Raw genomic sequence first — 13819 nt, 5'->3', positions numbered from 1 at the left:
TGAGGGGCATGGCGAGTTCCTAGAATTTTTTATTTTTTGTCACAAGCTAGCGGAAAATGATGATTTTTTATTTATTTATTTTCCTTACAAAGTCTCATATTCCACTAACTTGTGACAAAAAATAAAAAATTCCAGGAACTCGCCATGCCCCTCACGGAATACCTTGGGGTGTCTTCTTTCCAAAATGGGGTCACTTGTGGGGTAGTTATACTGCCCTGGCATTCTAGGGGCCCTAATGTGTGCGAAGTAGTTTGAAATCAAAATCTGTAAAAAATGGCCGGTGAAATCCTAAAGGTGCTCTTTGGAATGTGGGCCCCTTTGCCCACCTAGGCTGCAAAAAAGTGTCACACATCTGGTATCGCCGTACTCAGGAGAAGTTGGGCAATGTGTTTTGGGGTGTCATTTTACATATACCCATGCTGGGTGATATAAATATCTTGGTCAAATGCCAACTGTGTATAAAAAAATGGGAAAAGTTGTCTTTTGCCAAGATATTTCTCTCACCCAGCATGGGTATATGTAAAATGACACCCCAAAACACATTCCCCAACTTCTCCTAAGTACGGCGATACCAGATGTGTGTCACTTTTTTGCCGCCTAGGTGGGCAAAGGGGCACATATTCCAAAGTGCACCTTTCGAATTTCACAGGCCATTTTTTACACATTTTGATTTCAAACTACTAACCACACATTAGGGCCCCTAGAATGCCAGGGCAATATAACTACCCCACAAGTGACCCCATTTTGGAAAGAAGACACCCCAAGGTATTTCGTGATGGGCATAATGAGTTCATGGAAGTTTTTATTTTTTGTCACAAGTTAGTGGAATATGAGACTTTGTAAGAAAAAAAAAAATAATAATAATAAATCATAATTTTCCGCTAACTTGTGACAAAAAATTTAAAGTTCTATGAACTCACTATGCCCATCAGCGAATACCTTAGGGTGTCTACTTTCCGAAATGGGGTCATTTGTGGGGTGTTTGTACTGTCTGGGCATTGTAGAACCTCAGGAAACATGACAGGTGCTCAGAAAGTCAGAGCTGCTTCAAAAAGCGGAAATTCACATTTTTGTACCATAGTTTGTAAACGCTATAACTTTTACCCAAACCATTTTTTTTTACCCAAACATTTTTTTTAATCAAAGACATGTAGAACAATACATTTAGCGAAAAATTTATATATGGATGTCGTTTTTTTTGCAAAATTTTACAACTGAAAGTGAAAAATGTCATTTTTTTGCAAAAAAATTGTTAAATTTCGATTAATAACAAAAAAAGTAAAAATGTCAGCAGCAATGAAATACCACCAAATGAAAGCTCTATTAGTGAGAAGAAAAGGAGGTAAAATTAATTTGGGTGGTAAGTTGCATGACCGAGCAATAAACCGCTAAAGTTGTGGAGTGCCGATTTGTAAAAAAGGGCCTGGTCACTAGGGGGGTATAAACCTGTGGTCCTTAAGTGGTTAATAAATGACCCCCCCTTATTTATTTTTGTTAAATTTGGCAAACTTTCATTTTCTTAAGTCCCACCAGTAAACTCCACAATGTGATCCACTGTTCACTGATGTAATGCTTTGACATACTCAAATCATTATTGCCTTTGACACAGGCTAATAGGTATATTTGCTAGACCCCTGGCTGCCATGACAACTGTTGGCTCCCCGTGATTGGGTTGTGGGGTGCAGATGGCTGTCAGAGGTTGCCCTCCCCCGTCTAAGCTTCTAGATTCCTCGGTTGCTATTGACTGCAGCATCCAAAGGGTTAATCCAGCAGAGCAGTGCAGTGCAGTCCTGCTATGTCTTCCAAGTTAGTACAGCAACATTCACAGGGCTCAGCAGCACCACCTGGTGCTGGCATGCTAAAACTGCAGAGATAAGAGACCACTCTGATGTTAAAAGACGTTCCGTCATCCAGAAGTGGTTAAACAGCTCAATGTTGCCAGATGTGCCGTAGTTGCTGTTGTTTGGTAACGGTACAGCTTTATATAAATATGGAAACCATTCCAGCCACTAGGTGGTGCTGTTATGTGTAGGTTACTAAGCTTTATTATTTGGAACAGCTGTAACAGCAGAAACAAAGTTTTTAATGTTACTAGTCAGCACCGTAATGGCCACTAGAAGATGAATCAGCCGATCGTTTCCATCCTTGCAGAGAAGACCACTAGTCTAAGGCTGGGTACATATTACGTTTTTGTCTTATGTATAATGTATTCAAAAAACATGTATGTTAAAGGAATGCCTAAGACGGATGCCATAAAGTGGCATCTGTCACCATAAAGTTCCATTGTAATAAAAAAATAGTAATAATGTATACGTTAACAAATACTTTTTTTTTTTTTTTACTGGACTCTGCGGGATGGAAAAGCATAGTGCGTACTGCGCTTTTGCATCCTGTATTTCCCAATGTATATGTTAAACATAGGGCAAAACAAGATGTGAGCCCAGCCTAAACTCTCCATGAGCAAAGACCTCTTTACCCGTGTTTCTAAAAGAAAACATGTATCCAAATTAGGCATATAACATGAAGCTAATGGTTAGATTCTTGTCAATGAGCATATTCATTCATACATTTTGTGCTGATAAAATAATTCTTCAAACAAGATTCAAATATTAGTAATGTTACCGCGGTGACACACAAAGATGTGATATTCTCACCGTGCAATGTAGGTGAGTATTCCTGGCGCTTTAGACGCTGCCAATGGTATTTCATGGGCTCTGAACCAGCTGTTGACCTGCAGTGCAGCGTGACATTCCTGCCCACTATTTTTTCTCCTTCTATCCAACAACTAGGCTCCGATGGCTTCACTGTAAAGAAAGTAAATGTAATATATCTATGTACAGACGAATCCTGTATCATATATAATATGATAAGAGCAGCACTAACAGAGAGAAAAGTGTCTGCTGTAAAAAGGGGAGGGGGGTGTCACACACCTATCAGTATCTGCACAAATGAGATGAGATTATAAGGGGCTGTATCAGTATCTACAGAAGGAGAAAACCACTAGTACATGAGAGCTAGTAAAGGCAGCATAATTCTGGATTAACATTGCCCACATCCAGCATGTATTACTGGGAAGGAATCTCCCACAGATGCCAAGTTTGAGGTTGTATATGTAAGAATATTTTGATATTCTTAGATGTGTTAGATGTGTCCATGGCCTTCAGGAATAAATATGCCATTTTCTACAATTAATGGGTGGTGGTGGTGGGGGGTATTTCTCATTCAAAACTGTTACCAATCAGTGTGGAGAGCAGCTACAAAGAGGACCTAGTCCACTAATGCATTACACAATGGACCGCCTATTGATGTTTTTTTGTACAGCTAAAAAAGTCAGCCTAAGGCCTCATGTACACGACCGTTGTGTGCATCCGTGGCCGTTGTGCCTTTTTCTGTTTTTTTTCGCGGACCCATTGACTTTCAATGGGTCCGTGGAAAAATCGGAAAATGCACCATTTGGCAGCCGCATCCGTGATCCGTGTTTCCTGGCCGTGAAAAAAATAGGACCTGTCCTATTTTTTTCACGCCCAACAGTTCACGGACCCATTCAAGTCAATGGGTCCGTGAAAAAACACGGATGCACACAAGATTGTCATCCGTGTCCGTGAATCATGTCCGTGATCCGTGTCCGTTTTTCCTATCATTTCAATGGCAAACTTGACTTTGATTTTTTTTTCATTTTTCATGTCCGTGGATCCTCCAAAAATCAAGGAAGACTCACGGACGAAAAAACGGCCACGGATCACGGACCTACGGACCCCGTTTTTGCGGACCTTAAAAAAAAACGGTCGTGTGCATGAGGCCTAACTTCGATGATAACTGTAAAACTTCATTTCCCTGCGGTGGTGCTGCAGGAAAACCGAGCACTTGCTCCCAGATTCTCTTAGTTTACATGGGTTTTACAGGTACAGAAAGTTATCAATGAAGGAGTTGGGAATTTCATCTCTTAAATGGAGGCTGAAAATCACCAAAATTAAACACCTGGAACCCCCACCGTTCAGCTGTTTGAAAAGGCAGCGGTGCTGCTGTGAGCCCCTCGGCCTTTTCTCTGCTTTTCCTACGCCGAGTGACTACATTTTCATGTGTCACGTAGCCTAGGAGCAGCTCAGCCTCACTGAAGTGAATGGGGCTGAGCTGCGATACCATACACAGCCACTGTACAATAGATGGCACTGTGCTTGGTGAGCTGCGAGAAGGCCCTCACAGGAGAGAAGGTTCTCACATGAGAGCGATGTCTTCTCAAACAGCTGATTGCGAGAGGATAGGTCATCAGTAAAAAAAAGCTCGGGAAACCCTTTTAATAACACGTCTATATTGACATTATAAGGGATGTCTGGGTTCTAGATATTTATGACCTACCTTCAGGATAGGTCATCAATATCAGATCGATGGGGGTCCAACAACTGGCAACCCTACCGATTAGCTGTACTCAGCAGCTGCTGTTGCCGGAAATAACACAGTGAACAAAGCCAGAAGTCGACAACTCCATACACTGTGATCGGTGGTGGTTACCGGATGTTGGATCCCCTATGATCCGATGACTTCAATATCTAGACGCCAGACAGGCCCTGTAGTGCCCACAGGAATTTAATTGGTTATTTATCATTATATTCAGACAGCCATAACTTTTTATTTTTGATGGTATTATGGTTTTTCATGGTTATTAATAGTACACACTCAGATTGGGTCACTGTCACTAGTGGAGTACCTCAGGGGTCAGTATTGGGCCCTACTCTCTTCATTTTATTTATTAATGATCTTGTAGAAGGCTTGCACAGTAAAATATCATTTTTTTGCAGATGACACTAAACTGTGTAAAGTAATTAACATGGAAGAGGACAGTATACAGCTACAGAGGGATCTGGATAGATTGGAGGCTTGGGTAGAGAAGTGGCAGATGAGGTTTAACACTGATAAATGTAAGGTTATTCAAATGGGAAGAAATAACGCAAGTCATCAGTACATACTAAATAATAAATACAAAATGGGTAATACTGACATGGAAAAGGACTTAGGAATTTTAGTTGACTGGAAATTGGGCAACTATAGGCCAGTAAGCCTGACATCAATAGTGGGGAAATTAATGGAAACCATACTTAAGGAGAGGATTGTGGAACATCTAAAATCCCATGGATTGAAAGATAAAAAACAGCATGGGTTTACTTCAGGGAGATCATGTCAAACTAATCTTATTGAATTTTTTTGATTGGGTGACTAAAATAATAGATGGAGGAGCTGCAGTAGACATCGCTTATCTAGACTATAGTAAGGCTTTTGATACTGTCCCACATAGAAGGCTTATCAATAAATTGCAGTCTTTGGGCTTGGACTCCCATATTGTTGAATGGATTAGGCAGTGGCTGAGGGACAGACAACAGAGGGTTGTAGTCAATGGAGTATATTCAGACCAGGGTCTTGTTACCAGTGGGGTACCTCAGGGATCTGTTCTGGGACCCATATTGTTTAATATCTTTATCAGCGAAATTGCAAAAGGCCTCAATGGTAAGGTATGTCTTTTTGCTGATGACACAAAGATTTGTAACAGGGTTGATGTTCCTGGAGGGATACACCAAATGGAAAAGGACTTAGGAAAACTAGAGGAATGGTCAAAAATCTGGCAACTAAAATTTAATGTTGATAAGTACAACATAATGCACCTGGGGCGTAAAAACCCAAGAGCAGAATAAAAAATCAGTGATACAGTCCTAACCTCAGTATCTGAGGAAAGGGATTTAGGGGTCATTATTTCAGAAGACTTAAAGGTAGGCAGACAATGTCATAGAGCAGCAGGAAATGCTAGCAGAATGCTTGGGTGTATAGGGAGAGGCATTACTAGTAGAAAGAGGGAGGTGCTCATGCCGCTCTACAGAGCACTAGTGAGACCTCATTTGGAGTATTGTGCTCAGTACTGGAGACCATATCTCCAGAAGGATATTGATACTTTGGAGAGAGTTTAGAGAAGAGCTACTAAACTGGTACATGGATTGCAGGATCAAACTTACCAGGAAGGATTAAAGGACCTTAACATGTATAGCTTGGAAGAAAGACGAGACAGGGGGGATATGATAGAAACTTTTAAATACATAAAGGGAATCAACAAGGTAAAAGAGGAGAGAATATTTAAAAGAAGAAAAACTGCTACAAGAGGACATAGTTTTAAATTAGAGGGGCAAAGGTTTAAAAGTAATATCAGGAAGTATTACTTTACTGAGAGAGTAGTGGATGCATGGAATAGCCTCCCTGCAGAAGTGGCAGCTGCAAATACAGTGAAGGAGTTTAAGCATGCATGGGATAGGCATAAGGCCATCCTTCATATAAGATAGGGCCAAGGGCTATTCATAGTATTCAGTATATTGGGCAGACTAGATGGGCCAAATGGTTCTTATCTGCCAACACATTCTATGTTTCTGTGTAAACTTAACTGTAGAAACCAGTGTCAGGCAGCTGCTGCCAAGGCCAATAAGATAATGGGGTGGATTAAAAGGGGCATAGATGCCTGTGATGAGAACATAGTCCTACCACTTTACAAATCATTAGTCAGACCACACAAGGAGAACTGTGTACAGTTCTGGGCTCCTGTGAACAAGACAGACATAGCAGAGCTGGAGAGGGTTCAGAGGAGGGCAACTAAAAAAATAACAGGAATGGATGGACAACCATTCTGCGTCCTGAGGAAAGAAGGTTTGTACACAGGAGGATTCTTTACGGTAAGAGCAGTGAGACTATGGAACTCTCTGCCTGAGGAGGTGGTGATGGTGAATTTACTAAAAGAGTTCAAGAGGGGTCTGTGTAATAGTATTACAAGTCATAGCTACTAGAATTCTGGATCCAGGGAGCTATTCCGATTTTCTTATTTGAGAGTTGTCTTTCTGCTTTAATTTTGATGTTTTTCATTATGTGGCATAAATAACATGTTTCTTTTATTTTATGGATCTGTATGATTAAAGTGATACCAAATATTAGATTTTTGTGTTTTGCTACTTTTTCATAATAGCATGGCCTCATTTAAAAAAATGTTTTTTTATGTTGCTGAATTTCAAGAACCATTTAAGATCTTCAATTTTCTGTCAATGTAACTGTATGTGGACTTTTCTTTTTGTGGGGCAAGATGTAGTTTTTGTTGGTATGATCTTGGGATATAGGGGGTACAGGTGGTGGGGAAAAAAATAAATTATTTTTAATATATTGTTCACTGTGTGGCTTAATAAATGTGTTAACTTTAGATAAGAAACAGCTTGTTTTTTTCCACATGTGTATATATATATATATATATATATATATATATATATACAGTACAGACCAAAAGTTTGGACACACCTTCTCATTCAAAGAGTTTTCTTTGTTTTCATGACTATTAAAACTGTAGATTCACACTGAAGGCATCAAAACTATGAATTAACACATGTGGAATTATATACATAGCATCAAAACTATGAATTAACATATGTGGAATTATATACATAACAAAAAAGTGTGACACAACGGAAAATATGTCATATTCTAGGTTCTTCAAAGTAGCCACCTTTTGCTTTGATTACTGCTTTGCACACTCTTGGCATTCTCTTGATGAGCTTCACCTGAAATGGTCTTCCAACAGTCTTGTAGGATTTCCCAGAGATGCTTCTCGATTGGGTTCAGGTCCGGTGACTGTGGAGGCCAGGTCACCTGGCGCAGCACCCCATCACTCTCCTTCATGGTCAAATAGCCCTTACACAGCCTGGAGGTGTGTTTGGGGTCATTGTCCTGTTGAAAAATAAATGATGGTCCAACTAAATGCAAACCGGATGGAATAGCATGCTGCTGCAAGATGCTGTGGTAGCCATGCTGGTTCAGTATGCCTTCAATTTTGAATAAATCCCCAACAGTGTCACCAGCAAAGCACCCCCACACCATCACACCTCCTCCTCCATGCTTCACGGTGAGAACCAGGCATGTAGAGTCCATCCGTTCACCTTTTCTGCGTCGCACAAAGACACGGTGGTTGGAACCAAAGATCTTAAATTTAGACTCATCAGACCAAAGCACAGATTTTCACTGGTCTAATGTCTATTCCTTGTGTTCTTTAGCCCAAACATGTCTCTTCTGCTTGTTGCCTGTCCTTAGCAGTGGTTTCCTAGCAGATATTCTACCATGAAGGCCTGATTCACACAGTCTCCTCTTAACAGTTGTTCTAGAGATGTGTCTGCTGCTAGAACTCTGTGTGGCATTGACCTGGTCTCTAATCTGAGCTGCTGTTAACCTGCGATTTCTGAGGCTGGTGACTCGGATGAACTTATCCTCCGCAGCAGAGGTGACTCTTGGTCTTCCTTTCCTGGGGCGGTCCGCATGTGAGACAGTTTCTTTGTAGCGCTTGATGTTTTTTGTGACTGCACTTGGGAACACTTTCTAAGTTTTCCCAATTTTTCAGACTGACTGACCTTCATTTCTTAAAGTAATGATGGCCACTCGTTTTTCTTAGCTGCTTTTTTCTTGCCATAATACAAATTCTAACAGTTTATTCAGTAGGACTATCAGCTGTGTATCCACCTGACTTCTCCACGACGCAACTGATGGTCCCAACCCCATTTATAAGGCAAGAAATCCCACTTATTAAACCTGACAGGGCACACCTGTGAAGTGAAAACCATTTCAGGTGACTACCTTTTGAAGCTCATCAAGAGAATGCCAAGAGTGTGCAAAGCAGTATTCAAAGCAAAAGGTGGCTACTTTGAAGAACCTAGAATATAACATTTTCAGTTGTTTCACACTTTTTTGTTATGTATATAATTCCACATGTGTTAATTCATAGTTTTGATGCCTTCAGTGTGAATCTACAATTTTCATAGTCATGAAAATAATGAAAAGTCTTTGAATGAGAAGGTGTGTCCAAACTTTTGGTCTGTACTGTATATATATATATATATATATATATTTTTTTTTTTTTATTTTTTTTTATTTTTTTTATAAACTGTAACAATGTATTGAATTATATTTTTAGTTCTACCAGGGACCCTCACAGTGTGATTGCTGATGTAATGCTTTGGTATACTTACCAAAGCTTAGCTGACAGGCTGCTAGGCTTAGCCCACCTTGTCTAACCATCTAGATGCTGCAGTGACAATTGACAACAACATCTAGGGCTTTAAATGGCTGGGATTGGAGTTATCTGTGATTTGTGGCTGTTACAACTAATGGGCTCATGCACACAACCGTGTGCCCTCCGTGGCCATATTGCGGCCCGAATACAGCGGGTCCGCAATACACTGGCACATTCCACATCACGGATTGCCGACCCATTCACTTGAATGGGTCTGCAATCACGGAGATGTGGAACGGAGGCACGGATTGGAACTTCCGTGGTGTTTCTGGACGTGCCTCCGCACTGCAAAAAAGTAGAGCATGCACTACTTTTTTGCGGTGTGGATCGCGGACCCCATTCAAGTAAATGGGTCCACGATCTGTATGTGGCTGCCCCACGGTCTGCGCCCGTGCTTTGCGGACCGCAATTTGCGGTCCGCAGCACGGACACGGAGCCGTTACGTTCGTGGGCATGAGCCCTTAGTTCCACAGTGATCCTGTAGGCACAGCTGTACCTGTCTGATACCTTAACATCATGGAGCCCTAAAGGGGTATTCCCATCTCAGACATTGATGGTATATCACTGGCATATGACAAGGATATGCTATCAATGTCAGATGTCAGTCCCACCTCTGGTACACACTCCTATCTCCAGAATGAGAGCCCCTTCCCTGAAGTGAAGGAGAGTGCACCACGGACATCCTCCGTTCACCTCTATGGGAGTTCCAGAAATAGCCCAGTGCTGTCTTGCCTGTTTCTGGCAGTCTCATGGAGCTAAATGGAGGGGTGGTCACACATGCTCAGTGCGCTCTCAATTCCTTGCTTTGGGACTTCCGAAAATAACAAAACCCTGAATGGGGATGGGGCCTCTGCACTGAGCTCAGAAGGTCACTGAGCTCCAGGACCAGCCAGTGAAGAAAGACACACCCACATCCTTCAGTCAGCCTATGCTGCTAAGGCCTCATGCACACGCCCGTTGTTTGGGTCTGCATCCGAGCCGCAGTTTTTGCGGCTTGGGTGCGGACCCATTCACTTCAATGGGGCTGCAAAAGATGCGGACAAGAATAGGCATGTCTACAATGGGCCGCCCGTTCCATTCTGCAAATTGCGGAAGGCACACGGGTGGCTTCCGTTTTTTGCAGATCCGCGGTTTGCGGACCAAAAAAACGGAACGGTTGTGTGCATGAGGCCTAAAGGCGAGATTCACTTAGTAATAGTGAGTGGACAACAGAATTGCTAAAAGGACCTATAGTGGCAGAGATTTCAGAAGTGTTTTTACGATGTATAAAATATTGAGTGATTTACAGATTTGTTAAAGAGATTTATTTTAATCGTCAGGATAGGTCATTAGTATCTGATCGGTGGGGGTCCCCCACCGATCATCTGTTTGAGAAGGCAGCGGCGCTCCTGTGAGCTCCAAGCTACATCTCTTTTCATGCCTCATTGTTGCTGATCACACTGTTCAAGGAAAGCTTTTTATGCTGATAATTTGGTATTTTTGGTGGGGATGACTGAACTGTATGTAAGAGCATGATGAGGATGAGATGGCTGTCATGTCCTGCATTCTACTACTTATGTCTAAGGTCAGCATTTAGGTTACCTTTCTGTTTACGAGTCAGAATTTTGTATTCTAGGTACTTACCTAATACTTTTAAGGTGATGTAACTCCATTCATACTGGCCAGCATTTTTCACTTTGCATGTATACAGTCCAGCATCACTAGGCATCAATGACCTGATAAATATGTCAGCGTCTCCAGATAAGAAGTCTAAATAAAAGCTATACCGGCCTTTGAGTTCTTCATGTTCATAGACTTGACCTCCACTGTAGCTGAGGATCTGCAAAGTAAAATATAAAATGAAGCTAGGCAATAAAAATCTTCACAAATTCCTGTTCCCAAGAACTATATAGTATTGTGAGACACATTAATAGACATTTCACTATCTTGGATGGTATTTTGTTGGGTATCATGGCTCATCTTGCTATTATTTTCTTACAATCCTGTAATGTTAAATCACTGGAAAAGGTGCACCACAATGATATGCAGCTGACAACACTGGCTAATCCCTCAGGCTGATGTTAAAAACTGAGACTTTAGCCCAGGGTTCCCCAACTCCAGTCCTCAGGGCCCACTTGCCGGTCGGGATTTAGGAGTATCCCACAGAATGAATACCTATGGTAAATCCTAATGGATGGACACTAATTATATCAGCTGCCCAATACTAAGGAAATTCTAAAAACCTGACTGGTAGGTGGGCCCTGAGGACTGGAGTTGAGGACCACTGCTTTAGCCAATATATTCCAGTCAGGAACACAACGGAGCCCTTTTGCACCACCGACAAGGTATCTCAGCGTGGTATGGGTCCTACCACTAGACTACCTACAGTGTGTGAACACGGTCTGAGAGGTGCTAAGATCCAACTCACAGCCAAGCTCCCACATACCTCCATAGTGAGATCACTCATGTAGTGGGATCGATGATAAGGCTGCGAGCCCCACCTATAACAGGCCTGTGACACAGGCTACCAGATGCCCTAGAATGTTACCAGTGGGGCATGTGGTCCGCTGCTGGCATCCTCCACTGTATGCATTTTTGCTGGGGATTGCCGGTAGCAACGGATCACTTGGGGAGGAATTTCTCCCCCGGTTATAAACACGCTACAGTGTTTGGGGGTTTTGAGCATTTTCTTCCATTTAGGCCACTTTATTTCAGTTGTTTTTCTTTATATGTCTGGAATGTGCCATTGCGTACTGCTGGTAACATTCTAGGGCACCCGGTAGCCTGTGTCACAGGCCTGTTATAGGTGGGGCTCGCAGCTTTCTCCCTTCTCCCACTACATGAGTGATCTCACTATGGAGATATGTGGGAGCTTGGCTGTAAGTTAGCACCTCTCAGACCGTGTTCACACACCGTAGGTAGTCTAGTGGTAGGACCCATGCCACGCTGAGATACCTTGACGGTGGTGCAAAAGGGCTCCGTTGTGTTCCTGACTGGAATACATTGGCTAAAGTCTCAGTTCTTAACATCAGCCTGAGGGATTAGTCAGTGTTGTCAGTTGCATATCATTGTTTGCACCTTTTCCTGTGATTTCTGTATTTGTATATTCTCATCCACACACTACTCCATCTTGTGTAGGATGCCTTTGTGGTGCATGTGGTCCGCTGCCGACATCCTCCATTGTATGCATGTTTTGCTGGGGGTTGCCGTTAGCAACGGATCACATGCGGAGGAATTGCTCCCCCGGTTATAAACACGCTACAGTGTTTGGGGTTTTTGAGCATTTCCTCTCATTTAGGCCACTTTATTTTAGCAGTCCTGTAGTTACCCTAATATGCTACACATGTGTAGGGCTACTTTCACACTAGCGTTTTCTTTTTCCGCTATTGAGATCCATCATAGGATCTCAATAGCGGGGGGAAAACGCTTCCGTTTTGTCCCCAATCATTGTCAATGGGGACAAAACTGAAAGAAACGGCATACTCCAAAATGAATTCTGTTCCGTTTGGTTGCGCTCCCATCGCAGACAGAATAACGATGCAAGCAGTGTTTTTCTGTCCGTGATGTGGTACGGAGCAAGATGGATCCGTCCTGACACACAATGTAAGTCTGACACAATAGAAAACAGATCCGTCCCCCATTGACTTTCAATGGTGTTCATGACGGATCCATCTTGGCTATATAAGACATAATACAACCGGATCCGTTCATGATGGATGCATGCGGTTGTATTATTGTAACGGAAGCGCTTTTGCAGATCCATGTCGGATCCGCAAAAAACGCTAGTGTGAAAGTAGCCTAAATTGTATATACAAGTGAAATGTGAGGCTATGAATGTAACGCCTTACCACTTTTTGCCCATGATTTGAATCATTTGACAGCCACTCAATGTCCAGATTTCTTCCCAACGGCCCCAGCCTGTGCTTGCAAGGCAGCGTCACATTATCCTCGGATGTGCCACTGATCACCGATTGAGCAAATGTTCCAACAATACAGCAGAGACCTGAGCAGAAAGAAATCAAAAGATGGAGTTATATCTGGAAACCATGAACAACAATTAGCCACAAATCTCCATTAGAGCTCATGCACATGACCGTTGCCTGTTTTGAGGTCCGCAGATTACGGCTACACAAGAAACGGATAAGGGCCGCTTGCGTTCCGCAGTTTGCAGAACGGAACGTCCGGCCCATCATAGAACAGTGCTTGGGGAATATGTTCTATATTTTTGCAGATGCTGACATACGGATGAGGACAGCACATGATGTGCATCTTTAGCGGCAACATTGAAGTAAATGGGCACGCATCTGACCCGCCAAAAATGTGGATCAGATGTGGACAAAAAATACGTTCATGTGCATGAGCCCTTAAATGTTAAACTAGGCACAATAGGACATTTATCAAGCCCTATATGCAACAATTGTGGCGTTAAAAAAGTTGCGCATTATGGCTTTTTGAGCTTCTTTGCACTTTTCAGATGCTCAGCGAAAAGGGCGTGGCTTATCAAAAGGGGATGTGTCTTTGTACCGCCGATGCATTTACTATAACTTTCGTCAGAAAGTGGCAGAAGTTATAGCGGAAGTCTACGGAAGTGTAGACTTCACATTCTGACACACGGCAGGGCAGAGGTGTGCCTGATTTGTTAAGAGGCTTCTGCCTCTTAACAAATGAGCCGCATCTCACACCAGTGCAGGAAGATCAAGACTGGCGGCTGGATCCGCCAGTCTTGATATATCTCCCTCAATGTCTTGTAGGGCTAGCTAACTTAAA

At 42.4% G+C, this 13819-nt stretch overlaps 1 protein-coding gene across 1 annotated transcript in view; it reads right to left on the bottom strand.

Annotated features, from left to right (window-relative positions):
• Window positions 1-13819, bottom strand: part of LOC122928797 (CXADR like membrane protein) — a 128173-nt gene that overhangs the window by 32996 nt on the left and 81358 nt on the right. Inside the window, exons 2-4 of the mRNA XM_044282025.1 lie at window positions 12901-13055; window positions 10697-10892; window positions 2655-2804 (exon numbers count right to left, since the gene is read on the bottom strand). Of these exons, the coding sequence (XP_044137960.1) occupies window positions 2655-2804; window positions 10697-10892; window positions 12901-13055 (501 nt within the window). The remainder of the gene's footprint in view (window positions 1-2654; window positions 2805-10696; window positions 10893-12900; window positions 13056-13819) is intronic.

Source organism: Bufo gargarizans, chromosome 2 (assembly GCF_014858855.1).
Source record: "Bufo gargarizans isolate SCDJY-AF-19 chromosome 2, ASM1485885v1, whole genome shotgun sequence".
In the NCBI taxonomy this organism is placed as follows: Eukaryota; Metazoa; Chordata; class Amphibia; order Anura; family Bufonidae; genus Bufo; species Bufo gargarizans.
Note: the sequence above shows the minus strand (reverse complement) of the source record. Positions and strands in the feature narration are given on the sequence as shown.